The sequence below is a fragment of the Triticum dicoccoides genome, chromosome 7B (assembly GCF_002162155.2).
Source record: "Triticum dicoccoides isolate Atlit2015 ecotype Zavitan chromosome 7B, WEW_v2.0, whole genome shotgun sequence".
Classification (NCBI taxonomy): Eukaryota; Viridiplantae; Streptophyta; class Magnoliopsida; order Poales; family Poaceae; genus Triticum; species Triticum dicoccoides.
In genome coordinates, this window is record NC_041393.1 from 721,494,420 (window position 1) to 721,507,520 (window position 13,101).

The 13,101-nt window shown below is 47.3% G+C and overlaps 1 protein-coding gene and 1 long non-coding RNA gene across 2 annotated transcripts; one reads left to right on the forward strand and one right to left on the reverse strand.

The window, feature by feature from the left end:
* The first annotated feature begins 8,891 nt into the window (after window positions 1–8,891).
* LOC119335859 lies at window positions 8,892–9,474 on the forward strand. Its single transcript, XR_005162095.1, has 2 exons — window positions 8,892–8,987; window positions 9,214–9,474. It is a non-coding gene; the product is annotated as an uncharacterized LOC119335859 (long non-coding RNA).
* Window positions 9,475–10,178: 704 nt separating this feature from the next.
* LOC119341353 (zealexin A1 synthase-like) lies at window positions 10,179–11,967 on the reverse strand. The gene is made up of 2 exons (XM_037613232.1): window positions 11,044–11,967; window positions 10,179–10,969 (listed from the first exon to the last, which is right to left on the reverse strand). The coding sequence occupies exons 1-2, from the start codon at window positions 11,965–11,967 to the stop codon at window positions 10,331–10,333; spliced, it is 1,563 nt and encodes a 520-aa protein (XP_037469129.1). The 3' UTR covers window positions 10,179–10,330.
* Between the last annotated feature and the right edge of the window lie 1,134 nt (window positions 11,968–13,101).

The following is a 13,101-nucleotide window of genomic DNA, read 5'->3' on the forward strand; positions in this document are numbered from 1 at the left end:
AGTTAGGTTAGTTAGGTTAGTCTTTGCCGTCCGCTTTTTTTCTCTTTGCCGTCTGCTAGCAGACGACAAAGAGACGGGCCGTTAAGTTTTTTCTAATCAGCTTGTTAGTGGGGGCCACCTCTCTCTTTGTTGTCTGCTGGCTGACGACAAAGAGATGACAGATGGCAAAGACCTTCTTTGCTGTCTGCCAGTTGTTTGCCGTCTGCTTCTTGGTAGCTGATGGGAAAGACCTCCTTTGTCATCTGCTAGCGGACGGCAAAGAACTGGCAGACGGCAAAATCCCTGATTCCAGTAGTGTAGGTAATTTCTGTTAAGGCTATAATTTTTCTATCAATATGCCAAGATCGACTGTTCGCCTCACCTTTATTCTGCAAATGCCAAAATGTCCAGAACATAAATTTCAAACTTTTAGACCTTACATATGTTATGAACTTATGAAGTTATGATATATGTCTAAATTCAGCTGGATCTTCAATTAAATCCTGAATCTTATAGATGTTTTATCCTTTTCTACATCTAAGTATACACTAATTAGTTAAACCTTTTCTTCTTCGGATCTGCATTCCACCTGTACAAATTGCCAGATTATATATGTGTTTGTGTTCATTCTTGATTTAAACTAGACCTAGCTGTATATACTACAAAATTTGTTAACCTTGTGCTGGGCAGGTTTCCATGATGAGTTCATAGCCTTTATGAAGTTGCTGCTGCTTGTTTTCTGTCTCCACAGCTCATTTTTCGTCTCCATAGCAGAAAATTTGATTCTTACATCTAACCCTGATCCTGATGGCGAAACAATTGCTTGGCACGATAAAGAAATGCTTGAGTGGCGTGATGTGTTGGGTTTCCATGTTTTACTGTCATTTACATGAGGTGGTAGTTTTGGCTACCTCCACCCGCCTCAGTCTGTTTATTTTTAAGTGGGAAGTGATGAATCGAACAAGGAGGAAGGACGACGTGCTTGTTCTTTCCGGCGTGGGTTTACTAAACTTTGTATATATGAATTTCACCTCATATTTTCTTCCTGGCTTGATAAAAACTGAACAATATAATTTGGTTTCTCATGTCCAGTATTCCAGATTGAGTAATGCTAGAGATATGCGACCCTTAGCCCAGTTTACGGAATGCTTTATTAGGTATATTTTTCTTTCATGTACATAGCTGGGAGTAGTCTAATAACCATTTTTTAAGGATAAACAAGGCTTACTGCATGTAAGGTTTGAGATTACCCCATTTCAAATAACTAAAGGGAATCACTATTCCTCAAATGCAGGATATTGGTTTATTTTATTTCGTATGGCATGTTTTTGATCCAGTTTTTTGTTTTTTCAAACCATTGCTTTCTTGTAGTAGTTTTCATTATAATAGAGATTTGAGAAGGATCTGTCTCTGTAGCTGTAGGTGATACTTTTTTTGTACTGAAACAACAAAATTATTTGATCTTTCTATGTCGTTTTTATCCCTGTCGTGGAAACGTCACGGCAGATGTCCTAGTGTCAGGACTTAGTCATGAGGCCAACGCATCTATGCGATAGCTTGAGAGGGGTTGGTCGGGATGAGAGACACAAGGCAGATCAACCCACAAGACAGGAATTTAGACAAGTTCGGGCCCTGGGAAACATCATCCGGTAATAACCCTACGTGTTGTTTGTGGCTAGGTCTCATTATGCTCATGAGGGAGACGCCGCATAACCGGCTCTCCTCAAGAGTTGTCTAGCCGTAGCGATTGTTTCTTCTTACTCGTCCCTCTTGGCGTGCCCTGCCCCTCGTTATATAAGTTGAAGGGGCGGGTTACATGACTAGTCCTAGTAGGATTAGGATTACTCTATTACAAGTGCAGCCCTAGTCTTGCTTCCTTTCTAAGGGAATGTTCCTTACACTTTCCTCTTAAGCCAGCCCACCATAACATGAGCCGACCTTCTGGGTGTTGGGCCTAGTCCTCTAATTGACCCGCCGTCGGGGCCATTAGTGAGTCGCCAAGCTCGTGAGTTGTCAGACCAGTGAACCGCCAGACTCGTGAATCGCCAATTCTCCGGCGGGTTACCAATGAAACGCCAAGTCCCAGCCGGGTCATAACTCCGGCCGGGTCATACCGCGGGGTATATCCCCGACATTAGCCCCCAGTTTAATTTGGATTTATCCATGTTAAACTTACCCTAATCATTCTTAAGTCTTTGTCATTTTTCTCCTTCTAGAAAGTCCGGGTCAATATACCAACTTTATAATCAATTTGCTTGTACAAGAAATATTGTGAATAAAGAACCCATTTGAGTCGACCTTCAATGCTCTGACTTGACAAAAATATTGGTCTTGAAATACTCATCTGATTTTAGCCGGCTTGAAGATGTAGAAACTTGCCAATTTATGATTACCAAAATTGCCGGGTTATAAATAGATGATGCCGAGTCATAATTGTTGCCAATGTCGGGTCATAATTATTGCTGACACCGGGTCATGATTGTTGCAGACACCGGGTTAATCTGGTCTGCTCAAAACTGAGAATTTGAAGACTTTTCTCCCTTATATGTATATCACCTATAGCCCCCAAGTGTTGGGTTGTCATGCTTACAGCAACCTGGGACTTGTAATTGCCTTATGCTCATAAAAACTTCAACCAGTGTAGACCCCAAGGGCCGGGTCATTATGCAATAATAAGCAGGGACTTTTGTATATAATTCATTGATAATAACATCATATGATGTAATCTCCGCCATGGGGCTTGAACCCACGTCCATAAGGTTAAGAGCTATGTACTCTACCAACTAAATAGTAGACCTTTTCAATATAATGGATTTAACTCGTGTACCTTGAATTTTTAACACGGGCAATTGGTAGCCCCCAAGGGCCGGCTCATTACAATGTGATGAGTCGGATCTTCAATAAATTGAGCCAAAAATGACTTTGCATTAGCCCCCAAGTACCATGGTGCATGCTGGCAGTGACATGGGACTTGCATATTTACTATAATCTCAATCTGAATAATGTAGCCCCCAAGTGATGGGTCGTAAGCCTGCAGCGACTCGGGATTATTCCATCCATTGAGAATAAATCACATCCGTTGATAAAATAATAGCCATTGCGCCAAAGCGACTTTGAATACCTTATCTGTTGACAAGTAAATCCAGAATTTAAATACCCGGTGGCTCTTGGCCGATGGCAATTTAATATGTCTCCATTGTAAGCCGGAACTTTTATAACCCGGCGGCTTATAGCCTTTGAGAAAATCCAGAACGGATAATCATTTTGAAGCATCAATTTTGATAATGAGCTTGAACTTAATCATTTATATAAGTCATATTTCTGTAAATCTTGCACAGAGTTTAAACTACATATGCCCTGGCGACTTAACGTCAAAGCCAGGGCGGGTAACAACCCAAACATAATATACTCTTTATGCAATTATGGAAAAGACTATGATTAAGGCCATTGAAGCCTAAACATACTGGCGACTTAACGTCAAAAGCCAGGGCGGGTTATCCAACCTCGTATATTTATATAATCAGGAAAACATACCTGTATAAATTGCCTCATACTACCGGCTTACATCACCGTATCCAATAAGGGCAATAATCCAATGGTTGATAAGCGCATGATTCGAATGGCGCAATCCAAAAATAGACCGGCGACCTAAAGTCCATAGCCAGGGCCGGTTTAAACATAATAATGTATAAACAATATCATACCTGTGATATTGAATCGTACTGCCGGTTTATGATACCTGTGTAGTAAGGGTGATAACCCAATCTTTAGAAGTCAAGACTTCCAAATGTTTGATGATTGTCATATGCTTGCGACTTATCGTCCAAAGCCAAGCCGGGTTAAATAGAAACCACATATACATGCCTCAGATATGAACAAAAAAGTCTCAAGACAAACCCAAAAGATTGTTTTCAAAAAACTTAAGCCAAACAGAGAGAAAAAACGAGGCTTCTGATTCAAATACGATCAGTAAGCCAGACCAAAAGGGGTTAAGATAGTATTCGAATACGATCAGGAAGCCCCCTGGTAGTTTTGGCATTGTGCCGATCAAGAAGGTACCGACGGCTATGTACTCTTTGGTTCGAATACGACCTATGTTTGAACAGGAAGCCCCCAAATGACCTTGAGACTTTTTTAACGACTCTGATTCGAATACGACCAAAGTCGGACCCAAAAGGGGTTAAGCTATGATTCGAATACGATCAAGAAGCCCCCTTAGTGGGTTTGGCATTGTGCCGATCAAGAGGGTACAGACGGCTATGTTCTCTTTGATTCGAATACGACCTATGTTTGAACAGGAAGCCCCCAAATGATATTGAGACTTTTTTAACGACTCTGATTCGAATACGATCAGTCGGACCCAAAAGGGGTTAAGCCATGGTTTGAATACGATCAAGAAGCCCCATTAGTGGGTTTGGCATTGCGCCGATCAAGAGGGTGCCGACAACTATGTTCTCTTTGGTTCGAATACGACCTATGTTTTTACAGGAAGCCCCCAATTGACCATAATAAGATAAGCCCATAAGGCAGGACACCCATGTTTGAACCGCGCATCATGGCAGCAAGTTCTCTTTGGAAACCTTTAATTTTTCTGAGAACTTGAACTTTGCGAGAGATGGATTCTTTTTGAACCGAAATCTTAAACCGGATATTGAGAGCTTCAAAACTTTGTGAGAGACAAATTTCCCTTGAGCCGGATTTTAAACCGGATATTTGAGAGCTTCGGTGAGAGACAGATTTCTCTTGAACCGGATTTTAAGCTGGAATCCTTCTTTTTAAGCCGGAAATTTTCTGATGGCCTTTAATTTTTTCACCAATATGGTGGTAGCCTCTGAGGCCGGGTTATTTTCCCCAATGACCTGTGGTTCTTGAATTTTGCTAAAATTGGCAATATTTGTTGAGTCATGTCATCATAACCGCCGAGTCTTAAGACGACTCAAAGAGTTGGCTTGAGATTCTTCATATTTTGACCATAGCTTAAGGTGTATATCATTGGTGTTGATAGTGCGATGCGAATCCATAGAAGGTTGAGGTGACTGCGGCGGGTTATAAATGACCCCGTATGAGCCGTGTCAGCAACTCCGCCAATGGTTCATTCCAACTTGCTGTTTGAAATTAACCAAACTGTAGTGGCAGCGACATGTGCGCCTGCCCATTTGAGCCATCCAGTGCAGACGACGGCTGATAATAATAATTTGCCTCCAAATTGTTAGAAGAAAACTGGGCTACCCAAGCAGTGACTTGCTCATACTCAATAAATAGCTCATGCACACAGGCGCGGCCCAGTGTATTGATGTAGACCGGGCCACTAGAGACGGACGGTAAAGACGACCGCAACATCAGAGAAGATATAGACAGATGAGTCAGTCACGATGTTGTAAGCCGGTGCAGACAGGTGAGTCAACCGCAGGCACGGTAAGCTGAGCGGACGGGCGAGTCAATCGCAGGCGTTGTAAGCCGTGCGGACGGACGAGTCAATCGCATGCGTTGTAAGCCGTGCGGACGGGTAAGTCAGCCACGTCATGTTGATGTAGTGAACAATTGTCCTGATGTCTTCGAATGACTGATGATCTGTACATAGAATTCTTACACAGGGTTGTGGTAGTGCTCGGCAATACTTTTTAGACTGCCAACACACAAATCGCCGAGGCTCGTGCTCCGGTTGAGTTGGCAGCGTGATGTTTAAAATAATTATGCATGCATGTACTTCCTTTTCACGTGAATGCTCACAGCGCTTCAGGATGTAGCTTCTGCACTTGTACATGCAGCTTGTCTCTGTTTGCTTCTCCGTTCACAATCTCCACGTCAACGAGGATAATAGCAGTAGGAGCGGTTAACTGTCCATCATTCTTCTGGGATTCCATAAAAACACATGCGACCACAACAAAGGCAGGGGTGACTCGTGGCAGCAAGGTGGCGGTTTTGCGGCAAGGGCCAGCGGACAACCGTCTCCGGCAGCTCAGAAGGCGGGGGCGCGGCTGGCGGTTTTGGGGCGCATCCAGGACGGTCCGGCGCCGGCTCACCAGCAGCGAGGCGAGCAGAGCCGGCTTGCGGGGCTCGGGAGCCAGGCCGTAGCGGAACGGAGGACGGCCGAAGCGTGCGGCTGCGGAGGCAAGGTGCAATAGCGGAGGGCCATGGCGGCTTGGGCGTCGAGGCGGCCGGCGGCTTATGGCGGGGGCGAAACCACTCTGCCCGGGTCGGCAGCGGCAGCTCAAAGCAGCTTTGGCAAGGCAGCACCGCGACGGTGGACTCGGTATTGAGCGACTTTGGCGAGGGCGGGGCCGACCGTTTATTGTAGCGGAAAGGTGCCGCTACTCTCGGATGCACCCACGCACCTTATCCTGACCATCAATATGCTTAGAGATTCGTGTTGCATGCTAGGACGGTGCAGGTCATTTGCAGATACATCACTGGTTATCTCGGTCCACTGGACATGTTTCCCTGTTCCTTGCTTAGGTGTGCAGTGCTAGGTCATAGGCCCTCGGGAGGCGGTGCTATCAGAAGGGCCACTGTGGTAACTGACACGCCTTATCACATCACATGTTAATATGCCTCGAGCCAGCCTTTGTCTCACTGGCACATCGAACATTGTTTTTTTTTAGCATCAGTACAAACACAAGCGCTCATATACACGCGCATACAACCTATGAACGCACACACGCACATCCTACCTCTATGAGCACCTCCGAGAGACTGAGCCGGCATATCATCTTAGATTTACGAAGCAACCGTAGACGCCTCGTCGTCGACGGGAACGTCTCCTTCCACTGAAAGCACATCACCGGAAACCCTGAAATAAATTCAGGAATAATGCGAGCACCAGGATTTAAACCCTGGTGGGTTGGGATACCACTGTCCACCTAACCATCTCAAGCACATGTTGATTCGCCACATCAAACATTGTTAAACTTATTTTATTTTACTTTTTGGTAACCACAGTGTTGACCACTCAAGTATACGTGGTGTGCGGGCCCATATATCATAACTATGCATCGTGTTTGGAGGACATGGCCATTGAGTGACATTTCCTAATTTTCGAACATATTTGTTGGAATGAGGGGAAGTTGCATGTTGGATGTAGAGCTCCTGTGATCAACAACAAGAAGCTAGAAAAGGTAAATCGACGAAAAGAAAATGAGTGCTTCTATGTACAACGAAATTTTATCATCGCTTGAAAATCGAACGAAACATAAAGCGGTCCATTGACCTTCCTGAAGTGAGAATCTAGCACCAGCGCACCAGCTGATCTGAGAAAAACAGGAGGAAGAATAGAGAGGAGTGGCCATCGATCTGGATTTAAAATATAAAAAAATAGACTCACGGGCCTACATATTCTGCCATGTCTACCTTTCAAACCGGTCAGATGATGGGGACCTGGCCGTCATGCACAGTGGCCTACCACGCCCATCAAGATGGTCGTCAGAGTTACAGTACAGGTCGTCTGTAAACACTCTCGGTCGTCAGAGTTAATTTCAGATCTCAAGGCTGCACACCCTGCCACCAGCGGCTGGGATAATGTGTGTGCACACACCCGGAAGTAGAAAAACTGGTCTCTAGCGTGCTACTAATGGCGCACCGATAGTGCGCCATTAGTAGGCAAAACCGATGCGTCATTAGTAGGCAAAACCGGTGCGCCATTAGTAGGCCTTTTCCTAGTAGTGGTTGCTCAACAAAACACTACAGCCGCAGCACGTGTCTCGCTAGAGGAAAAGGGTATGTACTCAGAGGATGATGTGGCTGATCCAGTCTACTATGGGCTTTCTGATGAAGAGACCGATGAAGACTACCATGAAGAAATGGATGATGACTAGGCTCACTACGTGCGATCCCCATAGGCACACTGTGTTAAGCTCACTGAGTTAATCAAGAAGTGGCTTCACCATCAGGCCTTGCTTCTTTCTAGAAAGGGACAGTCTGTTATTATGTTGGGTCTACTAGGTTGTCTAAATAAAATGTGAAACTCTGTGTTTATAGCCTCACATAAAGAACTGTCTCGGTCTCAAACTGCTCTCTCGTTATGTATAAGTATGGAATTTATTGTGCTATCTAAGACTAGTGTAATATATTTATGTTCTATCTTTCTTCCTGCTTGCTGAAATTCTTCTTATAATACTTTTCCCATGCGCCTCTGTTAGGCGAAAATTGCTTGCTGTCCTGTCATCTTTGCTTGTAATTTTTGCTCATGCTTTGCTGACTCTGGTGATCTGCTGCCTTCGCATGTGATCCAGAGTGGCCTGAGATAATTGAGACCCTTGAACATGGGCAAAAAGCAGTCAATAGAGCTGATATTACCATTCAAATCCATCAGATGAAGCTCCTTGACTACCTGCACATAATCAGGACAGGGCAAGTGTTTGGGACAGTGCTTGCTGGTACTATGCCCAGTGCCTTTTCTTCCTCCAATTCATTTTTTCTTACCCACATGTCGTACTTTTCCTGTTTTACATCTACCCTGCTGCTTTCCAGTTGTCCACACCGTGGAGTTCCAGAAAACGGGGGTGCCCCATGGACATATCCTTGTTTGGCAGGAGAAGAACGATGATCATGTGGCCACGCCAGCTTTCTCTTTTATTGTTATTGATTTTTCTTTTGATGATTCCGAGTGATCAACATATCCCTGTCACAGGCCCCTGCACTTGCTGATGTTGATCCAGATGCTTGTACTGCTGCACCTGCCAACAGGCACACTATATCTATACAGTGAGACATAAAACGCTATGACTATTTATCCAGATTGGAAATAGACGCATGAACCATAACAAATTTGCTGTTATCAACCCCAACGCAATTCAGCTTCTGAATTTTTCTGCCTCACATTCATTGTTTTGTCTTGTTGGCCTTCTATTTATATTCATATAGAATATAAATACGCATTACTAATGTATTGCCTTTTATTGAAAACTTCATAATTTCAGGATTGCCACTACTGCTGCTGCTGCATCAACCATTTCATAAAACAATGATAGGTCCCTAAGCAATCTGCGCTTCAGAATGAGCGTCTATGTGTGGTATATATGTCTATTCACGCAACTAATAATCTTTTCACTGCTTTACTTTTATCTTCTGCCTCTCATATCAGCTCATACATGTATTCATGTCCACGCCTTCTGCCCATAACTGATAGGCTGCATGTATAATAAGCTTTGCTGCAGTAGCAATTTTTCCTCCTATAAACTTAATTTCCGGTACCATGTTGAGCTCTTACCTTATGAATATTCCTGTATTTTTCCTCAGGTTGTTTTGGCCTTTACTACCTTCTCGGTCGCTACTTTGAAGCCTGCAAGAACAAGTGAACGCTGCATGGCCACCGCTGTCTTCCTACAACACCCTTTTAAACAGTCTACTGCTATGTTACTTGCATGTTTGCAATCCCGGTTTTGGCAGTCATAGAGACAAGCCAAAACTCCGTTCATACTTTTCCCTGTTTAAATCCGAACGGAGCAACTTTCATATTCCGTGGATAACACTATTAGACCTCTTTTGCTGTACCCTCTCTCGAATGACTGTTTCAATCTACTGTAAATTTGTTCACTCAATCACCTACTGTATCTGCTATTCCCAATGCAATATTAACTGTTCTAGAGCTTATGTTAACAAATTGGGAAAATGTATGTCCTAATTCAAAATTTTCAAAAGTATGCCCCCTCTTAGGCCGAAGAGTGCCTTTTCAGCTTTAATGAGGTGGATGAGGTGCCTTCTTAGTTTTAATGAGGCTGGCGGAGTCTTACTTTCATTTTTTTTACTTAAGGTCTACATTTCCCAAATTTGATAAGATAATAATACTTAAAAAAATGTATGATCGCTATTCCCAAATTTTTACTTACCAGCAGATCGTAGTGAACTCTGGTAACTTAATTATAGTTTGTTTATTTATTCGCTGGAAAAAACTCCCAACTATCGAGAGAGGACTGCCTACAAATATTATAGTTAGTTTATTTGCTCGCCGGAAAAAATGAACGCACATTATTATAATTTGTTAATAAAAAATGCCAACAAGTCCTCCAATACCTGGCTTACGCTTGGCCTTTGCGCCATGGGCGCAACGGGTCATCTAGTGTAAAGGAAAGAGTCCAAATACAGACGCACAACTATTTATCATCACCACATAACACGAAACAGACCAAATACACATGCACAACTGTTTATCATAAGTGATTCAACTATTTATCATCAGCACATCACATTATCACATACACACGCACATCATTTTGATTTTCAGTGATACAGAACCATAGATGTGGAAAGGTTTTCTGCTGCTGGATCATTTTATTTTTAGTGAAGTACTGAAGAAACTGTAGTAGGAGTACAAGACAAGGATACAGTATGCAGATAGTATGACATGATTCAATATCTATAGAGTAGGAGCAGGCACGGGCACACGAACGGTGGCATGCAGCCGCAGGTCGCTCATCCTCCTCACCGCCGCCCCGACAGCCTCCGCCATGTCCAGCTCGCCCGAGCTGCCGGCAGGGAGCTCCCAGTCGAAATGGAACAGAAGGCTCGCCAGCGCAAGCTCCAGGACAGCCAACCCGAACGTTATCCCAGGGCACATCCTCCGGCCGGCGCCGAAGGGCACAAACTCGAAGTTGGTTCCCCTAAAGTCCGGCGCCGCGGCACCGGCCTCCTCGAACCTCTCGGGCCTGAACTCCTCGGCGTCGGCGCCCCAGCTCGCCGTGTCCCGGCCGATCGCCCATGCGTTAATGAGCACCATGACGCCCTTGGGCACATCGTAGCCAAGAACACGTCGGGGCTCTAGGCACTCCCGGGGGAGGAGCAGCGGCGCCACCGGGTGTAGACGGAGGGTCTCTTTGATTACTAGATGTAGATAGTGCAGCTCGGGCAGGGCCTCCTCACGGACCCGGCTCTCTCCGGCGAAGGTGCCGCGCACCTCCGACTGTGCCCTCAGGAGCGCAGCGGGGGCTCGCATGAGCTCCGCCATCGCCCATTCTATCGTTGTCGATGTGGACTCACTCCCTGCCGCAAACATATCCTGCAAAAAAATAACATAACTTCATGAATCGAGAGGCTGAAAGAATTTCATCTAGACACACAGGTCAATCTTACGGTGATTATGGCACGGATGGTTCTGTTGTCGAGAGGCCCGTCGATGCCACCATCCGCTTGGATCCGGATTAGCACGTCCAGGAGGTCCTCTTCCTCGTCCCTGGTGCCGGCTGACATCCTCCTCGCACGGTGCTCCTCGGTGATGCGGTCCATGAGCTGGCTCATCTCGCGGCTGAGCAACTCCGCCCGGCGTAACGCCCCGCTGAATGCGCGCGCAAGGCGCGACGATGGGAACAGGTCTGCGAGACTGAACCCGACGACCAGCTTGACGCCCTCGTCGAGGCGCTCCAAGAACTCGTCGCGGAGATCCCCGATGGGGTGGCCCAGCACCGTGCGCGTCACCACGTCGGTGATGTAGGCGGAGAGGAGGAAGCTGACGTTCATGGGCCCTGACGCCGACGACAACGACGCAACAGTGGCCACCAGGGCGGCTGTCTCGACCTCGCGTGCTCCCCGTTGGGACCGGACCTGCCGCGCGCCGAGCAGCCCGGTTGTGCTGAGCTTCCGGGCCTGCCGCCAGTGCTCACCGTGAGGCGCGAAGGCGATGCCGAGGCCTTCCCTCGTGAGCGCGCGCATGGTGGCGGTCCGCGGCCGTGTGGCGAATGCCGCGTCGTGGGTTTTCATGATCTCGCTTGCCGCGCCGGCTGACGAAGCCACGGTGACCTCCAGCTCTCCTAGATGGAGCAGCATGAGCGGGGCGTCGTACGCACGGGCGAGGTCACGCAGGGCGCGGTGTGGTAGCGCTAGCGCGCCGACGAGGTGGTGCAGGCTGCCGATGACTGGCAGCCGCCATGGCCCCGGGGGCAGGTTCTTGCCCCCGTGCTTGCGCGGCAGCCTGAACTTGACGATGAGGAGCAGGACCATGGGCAGCAGGAGGAAGAGGTAATTGTTGTAGTACATGACCTCTTGATCTTGTTGCGCCATGGCTGCCTGGAGAGTCCGAAGTTTCTACATACATGATACTATATATAGCAGCAGCAGCACGTGCATGATGGTACCATGTCAATGTCGACTCAGATACGTATCAATTTTGCACGGCAATTAAACTGTTCACGTTTATATGCATTGCCCTCCTTTTCTCATCATCTCGAGCTTTCGGATGAACAGGCTGGTCCTTGCAATTCTACACGATATCATCCTACCTGATCCAAAACCCTAGCCGTCGTTGCCACTTTCACACCGCGCCGCCCTCGAGACGGTCGATCTCTATGATCGCCACCGGGGCCTCGCCGCCCATACCAAGGGTTCGTCGACCGGTCGTATTGATCGGCCATCTTAGAGAGTCTTTTCCTGATCCTTTATCCGGATTCTTTTCTTTGACACCAGTCGTCTTCATCAACGTTTCTTTTTGGTTTTCTGATATAAGATCAGTTTGTGTCACCCGACGCACCCGTTGACGTTGCGCTCCTCTAATCCGATACCGGCGCGGCCACCCGGCGGCCTCGCGCGACAAGGCGGCTTGTCACAACCGCAGTCCGCGCGTCTGTCGCCTGTCACTCTGCGCCGGACGTCGCCGCCCTGCACCGAACGGGACTCCTTCATCACCAACCGCCTCCACCTCACACACGGCACAGTGCTCGCCGCTCGGGCCTGGCTACTCGGGCGTCGCTGCTGCTTTGGCCACTCAGGCTTTGCTGCTCGGGCGCCGGTGCTGCGTGGCCGCTCAGGCGCCGACGCTTGATGAGCACGTGCGCACATCGTCCCATGCCGGCCGTACTCTCCTGCTTCTGCTCGAACTCCGTGACTTTGACCTCATCACTGTAGCGTCCCCGACCTTGCGGCCGATCTGATTGATCACCTGCCCACCTGCGATACGCCCTATCCACACCACACGACCGACCAGGCCAGTCGCTTGCGGGTGCCTCCACAGATCCCGTGAAGATTGTCCCCGAGTCAAATGCGCCCCTCCACAGATCAAGCAAATGGGCCACTTTTGCGTCACCCCGTCGGACCACAACGTCACTAGTTCTCCCCGCGGCTGCACCGACGCACGGGCTACCGCTATGTCGCCAGCCGGGTCCTTAACTCAAGGCCTATTGGCTCTGATGCCATGTAGAG

What these genes read in the sequence shown, in the direction of transcription:
- LOC119341353 (XM_037613232.1), bottom strand. Translation starts at nt 11,967, where the DNA reads ATGGCGCAACAAGATCAAGAGGTCATGTACTACAACAATTACCTCTTC. An exon ending in CCATCCGTGCCATAATCACC is followed by an intron (nt 10,970 to 11,043) that starts GTAAGATTGACC and finishes ATTTTTTTGCAG; the next exon opens with GATATGTTTGCGGCAGGGAG.